The 12,587-nt window shown below is 41.7% G+C and overlaps 1 protein-coding gene across 14 annotated transcripts in view; it reads right to left on the bottom strand.

Moving 5' to 3' along the window:
• Positions 1-520: 520 nt before the first annotated feature.
• EMSY (EMSY transcriptional repressor, BRCA2 interacting) overlaps positions 521-12,587 on the bottom strand; it is a 38,554-nt gene continuing 26,487 nt past the window's right edge. For 8 of the 14 annotated variants that reach the window (XM_057408526.1, XM_057408524.1, XM_057408537.1 and 5 more), the window contains 9 exons: positions 11,655-11,828; positions 10,580-10,778; positions 9,167-9,331; positions 8,759-8,917; positions 6,780-6,839; positions 5,315-5,469; positions 4,055-4,618; positions 2,648-3,160; positions 521-1,176 (listed from right to left, as the gene is read on the bottom strand). In XM_057408526.1, coding sequence (XP_057264509.1) covers positions 982-1,176; positions 2,648-3,160; positions 4,055-4,618; positions 5,315-5,469; positions 6,780-6,839; positions 8,759-8,917; positions 9,167-9,331; positions 10,580-10,778; positions 11,655-11,828 — 2,184 coding nt within the window. In that variant the 3' untranslated portion in view covers positions 521-981. The remainder of the gene's footprint in view (positions 1,177-2,647; positions 3,161-4,054; positions 4,619-5,314; positions 5,470-6,779; positions 6,840-8,758; positions 8,918-9,166; positions 9,332-10,579; positions 10,779-11,654; positions 11,829-12,587) is intronic. The other 6 variants (XM_057408530.1, XM_057408535.1, XM_057408531.1 and 3 more) reach the window with 5 other exon arrangements.

Below are 12,587 nucleotides of genomic sequence, written 5' to 3'. Positions count from 1 at the left end.
CACATTTCACAGGTTCAACTTGGAAAGATGCTGAACCACATATCCCCGATTTTGAAAAACTGATTTGTAGCAAAATACATCCCGCCCCATACACACACCATGGTTTTTGTATCAGAATCAACAGACCTGCCTGTTTCACAGGAACTTCTTCAACAACTTGGCCTCACTTTAGATTTCACATTTCAATAAATAATCCAAAGATTAACCAGAGCAGATGGAGCATTTCGTGTGCTTACGGCACGAAGGAACGCCCCATACGCCATCGTCATTCGACTTGTTGTAAACCACTAGCAAATCCACTTTGCTACCAGTTAGTGATTTTGCTTACTTCCAAACATTCAGCAATGAGAATTTAAATCAATATAAAACTCAATATAAAACTCTATTTTTAGGCTAACAAAAAAAAAAGCAACCAACCCCAAAAACCTTAACTCTAAGTGAGCACAAGTGCAAGAAAGCGAACCAATTCCAAAATTCCTGGGGCTTTTCCAGCACTGTCAGAGACACTTTTTCTCTCCCATGCTATTTAAAAATACAAATTTTTATTAAACATTCTTTTTTTCTCTTCTGATGGTGCTTTGCTCAACAGCTAACAAAAAAGAAAAAAACCACAGCAAAGTAACAAATCCCTTTTTACTGAAGGCTGTTTCAGTATCTGGGGCTTCAATAGCACGAGCTGTAGAATTCGCTGCAGATCTGCTTTTTAACAGGAGTACATTCCACTGTCACAGGTTTACTGAATCTCAGTGACTACATCATGGTTTTTCTTCCTTTTTTTTTTGTTTTTTGTTCTTTTCCTTTTTGGAAACAATTTGTAAGATGCAGCTTTTGCAATACCGTCTTGTTAAAACACACTGATGCTTCAAGGGTCCAATGAACAACTCTAATAGGCAAAGTGCTCTAAGACATCACAATACAAGGGCATCTTGGATACTCAAAAATCCCAAGATATTATAAAGTGCACTCCAGTGTCCCAATTCCTTAGGATTGTTCAGCAGAACTTCGAGAGGGGCTGGGCTCAGTGCCGTCCTCAGTGCTACTGTCCACATCTTGCTCCATCACTGTCTCCTCATCATCGAGGCGCTGACTGGTGAAGTTGTTGAGCTCCAGGAGCCCGCTGGGTTCCACTACCACATTGGAGCTGGAGTGACAAGGGATGGAATAGTGAGGGATGGCCTGAAAGAAAGAAAAGATTTCAGTTTTAACATGTGGGGTTTTGGCAGGTAAAGACATCTATGCAAGCGGTGGATATTTGGTTTCCAAGAGCAGTTTTCTCTAGCTAAGGCCCACTGCATATTAGCTAATGCTTCAAAGCACCCTTTCACCAGATTAGGTTGTAAAAGATAAGATTTGAATAATCTTGCTCTTAGGGCATTCATCCTGGCTTTAGATCTTCACTAAAGCTCTGCAACAGCATAACCAACAGCTACAACAATGCTCACCATCCATCATTCCTCAAATGCAAAGCACAGATAATACTTTCCTTGGCCTTATCTTGCTCAGACAAGACATTCAAATGTAAGGACTAGCTATGGTTTCTGGATACAACACAACACAAGCTCTGGCCCTGCTGACAGCTGCAGCAACACAGACGCTGAGGAAGCACAACACATCTAAGCTATTTATTTCTACTTTGGCTTTCATGGGGTGTAAAAGCTAAATCTACAACTCTATACAACTAAAATCCTGAGCAGTATTTCACTGTAGAAACAGCTCGTAGCATGCCACAATGCTAAATAATACAGATTTCCAAAATACACAGATTTGAAGTAAAACAGAAATCTACCTTTGTCTATTTAGGGAAATGAGGCCTAAAAATGAGTACAAAAGCGATGATTTCTACAAAAGCCAAGTTCACTGCAATGAAGGTTTTACAAAGTAGCATGAAAACTTTGAACGCTCTGCACACAAATTTCCCACATTAGAGGCATTTCCACTGTAACACAAATATGAGACAGAATAAAACCATTTCAATCCACGCTGCCATTCCTGTGAACATCCAACTTGTCTATGACGATTCACGTTATACCTCTACGAGCCCTCGGATGACTTAAATACTTGCTTGGTTGACATTCAGACCACGTATTCCATCATAAAACATCATATTTAAGGCAGCAGAAGCAATGAAAGTATCAATCATTAGTCAGGCAATGACTCAAAGCATCAGGCTGAAGATCAATAGCCATTTTATCTCAGAAGTGGCAAGAATGGCTTTAAGTTAACAAGTTTTCTTCTGAATCCAGATCTTATTTGGTAAACTTTCCAGGTAAGTAGAACCTCACTGTATTTTTAATGATAACATTTAACAGATGCTATAAAAACCTCTAGATCCATAACAAGTATTGAAGGTCACATTTTTAAGCATGTCAAATAAAAGTACTTTGTAAAATGAGACGAGCTTGGGTTGTTTTCTTAACAGAAAAGTAAGACACTGACCACACAGTGAATACAGGGATTGAGAAACTCAAGCTCCGTTTCAGAGCTACACACTGATGTAGCAACTATTACAAGCATGAAGAATAGAAAAAGAACCAAAAACTGCAGAAGGAAAACAAAAATAACCCAGCATCTTTCGGTTGTTATCATCACAGTAGATATGAGTTTGCTCTGCTCAACCTTTGCGTTATTTGCTCTGGCCCTCTCTTACCTGGATAACGATTTCTGACGAAGTCTCTTCAGCTTTCTTTTGTGATATATCCTGAATGTGTATAAACTGGTTTGTTGGAGGCATTCCTTGTGCATCGAGTTTCCTCTCTGTTACAGTGGGACCAACAGCAGGAGGACTTGAGCTGGATTCTGTACGCGTCTGTTGCTCGGGGATGGAAGTTGCCGTCATCCCCACTGCAGTGACCCTCGGCCCCTGGGTACAAGGTGACGACTCTCCTTCGCTAGCGAGTTTACTAGTGGACATGGCCTTGTCTGGGGGATCCACTACCGTCTGTTCTATGTCTGTATCAATCTGAGCTTCCACCATAGACACTCTCACAATATCTGTTACTGCTGTCTTCTCGGATGCCTGCATGGGAAATAGGTTGGTAACCGGCAACGCCAGTTTGGGCACAGAACTGCCACCTGCTACCTTTGAAACAGAAGGAGGCTGATGCCCCTCAAAAGTTATCTTTGGAACAGTGGATCCTTGCGTTATAATTGGATGCTGCACCTGAAAATCAAATTTTGGTTGTGCATGTTACAGCTAATTTAGATTTTTAAGTATTATCATCGAAAATAATCTAATCAATATTCCAAAGGACAGTATGGCACAAACAACATACTTGCTATTAGGAAGACAGTTGAAACTCAGTGTTTTAACAAAGGAATTAGCAATGATATGGTAACAGTTAATTGAAGCCTGGGGGGACAAAAAGCAGCTTTTTAGGCTGCCAGGTAAGGATTGTAGCAGTATAATACCACAGCAGCTTCGTTTTCCTTTGGGATTTACATCCCCATGTGTTTGTTAGCCCTCTTGGTTCACATGTATTCCTGAAAGGGCCAAGAAAAAATAACCACTTTTCTAGAGTTAAAATATGTGTTTTTATCCTCTACTTTTCTCAGTCTTTACATTTTCCCTTCCCAAAGAAAAACCAAATTACTCCTGTAAATGAAAGCCACTTCACGTCACTTCAGGAAGATGTAAACTACAAAGGAAGACGTACAATGGAGAGCCTTTGGAGACTGCAGTGTGTCCACCTTTATTTCCAGAGAAATAAAAAGTGCTACGGGAATGGAAATTTAACGTGTCAAGATCTTAAAAATTCAAAGGAAATAACTTAGGGACAAATTCCATGCACCAATGGTGGCAGAAATCCATCAAAACTGTCCAACAAAACACTTTTTGTGAGCTCTACGGATTTTTTGGTTTCCCCTAGAACATGTGCTTCTCTTTCCTAGTGTCAACCTTCTGATGGGGTCATTAACACCAGCGGAATGAGGAGTTCTCTCTCTTTGCCAGGACAAAAACACTGCTACAGCGACAGGGTTGGTGTTTTTTGGTGGGTTTGGTTTTTTTGCCTTGAACAGTGACGTGTATTTTTGCATGCTATCAATATTCCGTTACCTGGCTTGCTGGCTGTTTCTCTGAAGAGGCAGGTAGCTGCATTTGACTCTGGGGGGGCTGGGGTTGCACGTAGATTTTTTGTGCCGTTGGTGCCTGTTGCAGTTTGGGCAGTTGCTGTGTGGTTTTTACTGCCAGCACCTGTACTACAGTTTGCTGTGGCTGGGCCACTAAGGTAGGGAGTTGCCTTTCTTTGGCCATCATGTGGTGGGGGGGGTGCTGTGCATCTGGTTTGGTCTGTGCTTGCTCTTGCTGCAGGGGGGTTAGCTTTTGATGCCTTATAGAAAGCTGGGGCATTTGTGGGAGTTTGTGCTGGATGGGATCGGCCTGCAGGTGGATTGTCTGCTTCTGCTTAGTCTGGAAACACTGCAGGGTTTTCACTTGCAGTTGAGTCTGTTCCAGCTGTGGCTGACTCAGTTTTTGCTGGTTTTGTGTCTGCGATTGTGTCAGGGCAGATCTGTAAAACAGGCCAGTCTGAGGATCTAAGGTGTCCATCTCTTCCACTTCTCCTTCCTCAGTTCCAAGTTGTTCACTGTGTTTGGTAAATGCAGTGTGACTGCTTAAGGCCTGAAGAAGAAGTTAAGAGCAAGTTAGTAAAGAGAAATATAAGAATACATAAATATCATGTTTAGTGTTTCAACTGGACTACTTGACCTTATTTTACCATTAGACCCCCAATTCATGTATAAAAAGATGCCCTTACATGGAGATTCTACAATTCAGAAGCAACTGATAGCCATTTTTATCATGTTAAAGTGTGGTACGTCTCTGCATAACTAATCCTCAGTGGAGATTATGAAGCCCTCACACGTGTCAGACTAAGGTTCAAAGCCCCTAATGTTGCATGCAGTTGGATATGAAACAAGAGAAACCTAAATCTCCCCTGTTTAAGTTTGATCCCATCACCCCTTGTCCTGTCACTACAGGTCCTGATGAAGAGTCCCTCTCCAGGATCCTTGTAGCCCCCTTCAGATCCTGGAAGCTGCTATGAGGTCTCCATGTAGCTTCTCTTCTCTAGGCTGAACAGCCCCAATGTCCACAGCCTGCTGACTTAATGGTCTCAGTCTCATTAACTGCTTCCCTTTTACCCCACAACCCTCACCATAAAAACAAGTAATATTAAAATGAAGTTATTAATTCACCCATCCACTTAGCATTTTCAGTGGCAGCAACATGACACATTCATTCAGAACAAGCCCAGATCTATATCATTCACACATGCTACTGCTGCTTATAGAGTGCTGGGAAAAGGAAGGGTACAACCTGCTGCATGATATGGGTAATTGCGCCCGTGGAAGATGCAGGGATAGATTTCACCACAACAGAAGTCTGCGTTGCTGTCTGCGACTGAGCCACATGCTGCAGGAGAGTCCTCTGGGGCTGAGATGACTGTTGGTGGGGCTGGGACCGATGGCTGACTGAAAGTAAAGAGGTCAGTGGCACTTCTCCAGAGCTAACTGCTGTAACTTCAATGATTTGCTTTGCATTTAAGCTTCAACTGAAAGCATATGAGTGAAATAAGGATCTGAGCATGAAAACCATCTTTCATTGTATCCTAGCTTCAGCCTTCAAGTGTAGATCTATTCTGAGAAGCATCATAAAGCAGCAACTCTGAGGCTTTGCTTTTGTCTGTTACCTAAGTGCCCACATTCGATCCGAACCTTTGGCCTCCCTCTCCCAGCACACTGACTTTGCAAGCAGAATGCATACTTGATTTTTCAGTTGGGTTCTTTATACAGCACCAGCATAACTGTAGAGAGCACGAGTTATTCTGTGGTTCGTATGCTGCTAAAAGCACCTGCGCAATTGACTGCGATAAAGAACAGCAAGCCTTGCTCACTGGATTTCTATCACTGATAAACTGCAAGAAAGACTCTCCAGAGCACAGGCTGAATTGGAATGATTAGCAATTGGGAAATATTTGGATCTTGTGAAAGTCAGTGAGGCTTGTCACAAATCACAGACCAAAAAACTGAGACCTTGCCATGGGTCTATGGCACCTTTTAGAACAGATCATAGAACCACAGAATTGTTTGGGTTGGAAAGGACCCTAAGCTCATCCAGTTCCAGCCCCCTGCCGTGGGCAGGGACACCTCACACTAAACCATGGCACCCAAGGCTCTGTCCAGCCCGGCCTTGAACACTGCCAGGGATGGAGCATTCACAGCTTCCCTGGGCAACCCATTCCAGTGCCTCAGCACCCTCACAGTAAAGAACTTCTTCCTCCTTATATCCAACCTAAACTTCCCCTGTTCCAGTTTGAACCCAGCATGAGTTACGGAGCTGTGGTGATGGCTCTGTAGTTAAATAGTGGATTGACAGAGAAGTGATCTTCTGCTGAGGAAAAAACCAACCCAACACCACAACACGGATATTGATAATTGATATTACAGTCACTGATAAGACATGAATCCAAATACTTGATGCCTGTCCATACTAGTATGGAGATATTTGCTTTAAGTTTTTAGTGACAAAATAGTAACTGCAGGAGAACAAGCAAAGTTTAAATTCAATTGTAACACACTTAAAGTTAAAAAGCTTCCAGTGACCTTTCTGGAAATTAGAAGAAAGGTCATATTTTGAATTAAGATGGTAATTTTACTATGCCACTCCCTAAAGGAGGTGGATTAGATCAGCACCGGCCTGCATGCTGTGCCAGATCAGTTACGGATATCCCCCAACAGCTCCTGCACAATTAAAACCTTCATTTAAAAGTAAAGTTTCTAACCTATATGGTTGTGTAGATACTCTTCCGAATGTGAACCAATACAGTGTTGTCTTCCTGAGTCTGTAGACAGAAAACGGTGACACTAAGATGTGGGAAGTGCTTCCTTCATCTCACAAGGAAGCACATGCTGAATCCCAGCTCCCATAGAGATTAAAGGGTGCCTCATCCTTCAGTTGAGGTGCATGCAGATTTCATGACAGATTATAGACTGTTGGCTATCTTACTACTCAACCTTTAGCAGAAAATACGGCTACATGGATTACTGAATCCTTAGAAGCACGAATTAAAGCAAAGAGAAACACTGAGTTACCTGCAGCGTGCACAGAAACTGGGGGAAGAGACAAAATTAAGAGCAAACCAACCAGTTTTATGGTGTAGAAGAAACTGCTGCAAGTCAAATCACAGCAGCCTGAGTTTCTTTAGTAGCATCCTGTAGATCAAGTCAAGGTTTATAAAAATCCCAGTATTGAAAGGAGTAACCACAGCTCCAGGCAATTCTCAGCTTCTGTACTTTGTACAGCTTCTAAGCTGCAGAAAAGGACTCAAGTCTACACGGACACCAAATGTCATTTCCATCCTCCCTGCAAAGGGCCCTATTTTACACCAGCAGCAAAAACTGGAACCTTGAACAGCAGCTCAGTGCACAGTATCTGCGTCAGGGAAGGTAACTGTTAACTGGAGATTGCTTTAACACTCCTTATTGTCCTTTTCAGTTTGTTTTAAATGAGATCCCAGGGAGCACAACCCAAACATTGAAAACTGAAGATAGAGTAAGTGTTATTTAGAAGAATAACAATAACATCCTCTCACGCTCCAATTTCACACAAATTTAGACCATACAAGGGATGGAAACGAGCGGAGGAGGCAAACAAAGAGTGTAAATATCAGACTAGACATTTACCACAAAACCTCTGGAATTACGGATCTGTACTTATGCAATTTAACGCTATCAAGTTTTATTGCTCTCTGCCAGTGTGCATATTCTACACACTTTTACTTTCATTTTCCAAATAAAGTAAGGCAAACAATAACACGGACTTAAGAAATGAAAATGGAAAACAGGAAGTTTAACCCTCTCATCTATGTATGGGAAGTGGCTCACCTCATGTTCTGGGGTAGCAGGGAACAACAGAGCCAAGAGTCAAGTTAAGAGCTGAATCTCACCTGTAATTTCAACTTCAATAGTTACTTGCTTAAAGAGTGCAAATTTATCAGTTCAAAGTCTTCTGGCAAATAATGGAATCAGAGACTGGTTTGGGTTGGAAGGGACCTTAAAGCTCATCCAGTCCCAACCCCTGCCACGGGCAGGGACCCCTTCCACTGGAGCAGCTTGCTCCAAGCCCCTGTGTCCAACCTGGCCTTGAACACTGCCAGGGATGGGGCAGCCACAGCTTCTCTGGGCACCCTGTGCCAGCGCCTCAGCACCCTCACAGGGAAGAGCTTCTGCCTGAGATCTAACCTAAACCTCCCATTTCAGTTTGACCCCATTATCCTTTGTCCTATCTTCACAATGAAGAAACTGGGGACTACATTAGCATGCTAAATGCACACTTGTCTGAAAAACTCACTTAGTCATGGTAAGCAAGTAACAATTTGCAAGCATGGGTTAAACTAACCCAAAGCCTGACTCCTTGATATGTACGGAAAACAGCATACAGTTACTGTAACTGCATTTTCTACTTTTTCCTTACTAGGCATTTTCCTTAAGGACAAGTGGGACAGCCTCTCCTCTCCATCTGATCATGGGACACAACTGGGATATCCTTAACTGAAACAACCTTTTGTTTCAGTTAGAAGCATTCTCCACAATATCCCTGAGCAGATGCAAGCTCAGTCCCCTGCACAGGGTCTCAAAAGTGGAAGAAAAGACTCATGTCCCCTACAGCAAATCACAGCAAAAATGAAACTCATTGTAAGAAAACTCCCAAATTAAGTGCCCACACTTCAACTGCAAACCCACCACCACCTTAGTCACTTACCAGTTGTGATATATTCAGCAACTAATTCCGACTCTACTACAGCAATTGAAGGGCTTTCTGGAGAATGCCTCTTTTCTTGGGACATCTGGATTGGGACAGCCATTTGGCTCAAGTCAATGGTAGGCTGCCTTGGCTTCGATTCTATCTTTTCCTTCACTGCTTTGGAAGAAAACATATAATAAACCTCCAATATACAAACCCCCATAAATAAACCTCCAATATAAACGTCAAATCTCAATTAAATAGATGGTGAACGTTATACTAGATTCAAACTGTTACAGGATAAGAAGAAAGGAATCAAGCTGATTCAAGATAGGTGCTTTTCAATTACAAAACCTATTACAAACTGCTGCTTAAACAAGTAATAAGCTTTGGAGTTATCCTAAACAACCACATGGGTTTTCACACCTGTGGTCTGCTGAAGTTCCAGTAATGCTTTTATTGTGGAAGTAGCTGACTGAGATTCACTGGATACATCCTGGTAGATGATTGTAGGGCTTGTGTCCACAGCAATTTCATGTTCTGACCAATCTTGACTTCTTGAAGCAATCACATGGACAACAGGCTGAGAATCTGTTTGTGAAAGAACAAAGGCATGTCAAGTCATCACAGAATCATTTTAGATTGGAGGTCTCCTGTCCAGCGTCTTGATATGAAGTAGGGCTATAGGTCAAAATTAGACCAAGTTACTCATTATCCATAGGAGTTTGAACACTGTCAAGGATGCATACACTCATTATGCAACACTTTAGCTTATTACAATTGACTTGAAGTAAAATACTGCTCATGTTATGAACAAAGAAGAAAAGAGATCCTATATCCTTATTGTTTGTAAAAGCTTTGCCTTGAACAACCAAAGTTCAGCAGGTTTCTTTGTACATTGAATTTGCCTTGGATTGAACTCTTACACAGACCGTTTTAACATTCAGGTAATGGACAAGTATTCAGTATTCTGAATTAACAGCTCCTCAATTTTGATAAGTTTGTTCAATCTTCAATTTTTCTCTTTAATTTACTTAAAATAGCATTATAGACCAATATCACAGAATTATACAGAAAAGCTGACTGAAAGGCATGTAAGTACACACATTTCACAGAGACATTTGCTTTTAGCTGATGCAGTGATACACCCTATGGTCACTCCCGAGCAAAGGCTGGGTGTTATTTATGTCCTATTATTTATGCTTCTCTATCACACAAAGAGCTACATCTGTACTATGGCTTGCAGCTACGGCAGCATCCCCGCCATTATTGCATGTCTGATACATGTCATGATGCACATATATGTGCCTATAAAAGGACCACAGTTTATGTCGGTTCACATGACAGCTTTCAGTCATTAAGTGGAGAGATGCTTCCATACACTTAGGAAAGAGGTGGCTGCCAAAACCCAAACCATAACCTCTACACTGCCTGTTTCTGGGAGACTCCCCAGAAAGAGGGAACAGGCTGCAGGTCACAAGCATTGTAACAGCCCTGCAAGACACCATTATCTTCACTTTTCACATATGAAAGGGAGGCATTTAGTAAGTAGCTTGTAAGAGGCAAATAAAGCCATAAGGGAAATGACACCCACTGGTAACAGACTGAGTGAAAACCTATGTTAAAAGGAGACAGGGTGAGGAATTACCTTAGATTTCCACCTTCATTTAAAAATTAAATATGGATGTTTAAATTCCACCTAGGCTAGTGGAAGGTGTCCCTGCCTATAGCAGAGGGTTGGTACTAATGTCTTTAAGGTCCCTTCCAACCCAAACCACTCACTATATGAAAGTAGCTAGGATGCTTGGGAGGCAGTCCATTAGTGACACTAATACACACCTTGGGAGCTCTGGGAGGACTCTGTAGAGGAAGAGCTGCTCTCAGTGTAGGTTTGTGGTTCTTCTTTTACTTCTGGGAGAGAGGAGTTTCCTGTCTCTGCCACCCTTGATGCCTGTTGTAACGTTTCTGTCACCAACTGCCTAGTTTGTTCGCTCACCACTGTTGCTTGAAACGTCACTGGCTTTGGTTTTATGAGAACCTAATCAGAAAGACAAGCTTTGTGTACGGTAACAGCACTCAAGAAAACAGATCTGAGCAATCACAGTATGTACAAGACCTACGTAATATTACCTAATTTACTGAAAGAGTCGACCTGTAAATTCAGCAGCTCTGATTATTAAGCCACAAAGCCCAAATAAATGGCAATGCACAAGAACTTACTTCTCATTCAGTATTTTGGAGTACTTAACACAATAAACCACCAAGCAGGTGGATACAACTACGGCGTGACAGGAGAAAGCTACACAAGTGAGCTGGAACATGCATTGCACTAGTAAGGACAAGCACCTCTTCTGCAGCCCACAGTAAAGAGAGTCTTGAACAACCAAGACACGCAAAGTATTATAACTGATAAAAGTTTAGTTCTTTTAAATACTAAGTGCAACCAGAGAACAAGCTGAAACTGAAAGCATCCAGAAATAAGACAGATTCCCTACATACAGCCCCAGCAATGACACAGGGTTGCAGGGTAAACCTGAACATATATTAAATAGAAAATAACTTCAATAAAACCTCAGCTTTTATGGATGATCTATGTCCAGACTCTGTGTCTTTATTTCTCACCATCTAGCCATTAGCTGTAAGTCTTAAACAGGCACCTAGAGCCATGACCTGACAGTTTCAGCTACGTAGAAGTCTTAGTAACTCCTTCTGGCTTGCTCTAGGCCTCCAGAAAAAGCTAACAAATGCAAACGCTATGCTCAAGTATCAAGGCCACCTCATTACACCCCTAAATCTCATTCCCCATAGACACATATTAATCCTGTAACATTATGTGGCAACACAATGAAAAAGTATTTACTTCCCATTAAATTTTAGGGGTACATTTCAAGACAGAAATGGGTCCTCACTGTACCTGCGTTTTCCCTTGCTGACCATAAACAATTTTAGTTGGGATGATTTTGGTGGCTGGCTGGACCGTGGACCCTATTCCTTTTGGCTGTGTAACAATCATTTTTGTGATGGGTCTTGTGGCAGTGATGATAGCAGGTTTTGCTCCTGCTGGCACTGCCTGAATAGTTTTTTCCCCCTGTAGAGAAGTCAAAGTTTACAGGTTAACTTAGTGAAATTCTTCAGAGAGACCCACTGCTCTAAGAAATACAGTTATGGGTGAGTGTGTGCACCATGACATCAACCTGCTGCTGCCTATATATATAAATAACCTTACACCTTTGAATGGAAAAAGCTACCAAAATCCCCTTTTCCATTACTTTACCTTTTGAGCAGCTCTGAAGGGGTGAACAAAAAGTGGTAACTAAAAGACATTGACAAGTGTTTTGAAGTCGCTTCAAAGAATTCAACCTAAGTTGGAACTTCCCTCAAATCCTTGTCAAATAAACCCCTTACTTCTATTAACACTAACTTTGTTAAGACATCTACAAAACTTGAATTGAGATTCTGAAAAGAAGTTCTTTAAATATAGATCTTTGTCTTATTGTCATGGACTTTATTTTCCAGCTAAAAAGTTCATTTAAAAGATAGATTTACAGCTGTTTCACAGGAAACATTTGGCTTTAGAATAGTGCTGACTATGAGTAGGCTCCTGATAGCTTAAGAGCAGCAAAGACATCGAGCATGCTTGGTTTTAGCTCTGCACAGTAACAACCCAGATGAGGAACAACATTAGTTGCCAGTTCTCCCACTATTCCTTCAAATTCCCATCAGGTAGCTGGAAATGCCAAGAACCATACTTGTTCCAGCAATACCAGCGCATTGTGAGGGTTCTTACTGTGTAACATCACAAGGTTTCCACTTGTGTGAAAACACAGCTTTAAGTTTTGTAAATAGG

The sequence above is a fragment of the Pezoporus wallicus genome, unplaced genomic scaffold (genome assembly GCF_028554395.1).
Source record: "Pezoporus wallicus isolate ANWC-B61680 ecotype Strahan unplaced genomic scaffold, APGP_CSIRO_Pwel_v1 contig_7461, whole genome shotgun sequence".
In the NCBI taxonomy this organism is placed as follows: domain Eukaryota; kingdom Metazoa; phylum Chordata; class Aves; order Psittaciformes; family Psittacidae; genus Pezoporus; species Pezoporus wallicus.
The sequence above is the reverse complement of the archived record's forward strand: the minus strand, read 5'-3'. Positions and strand labels throughout refer to the sequence as shown.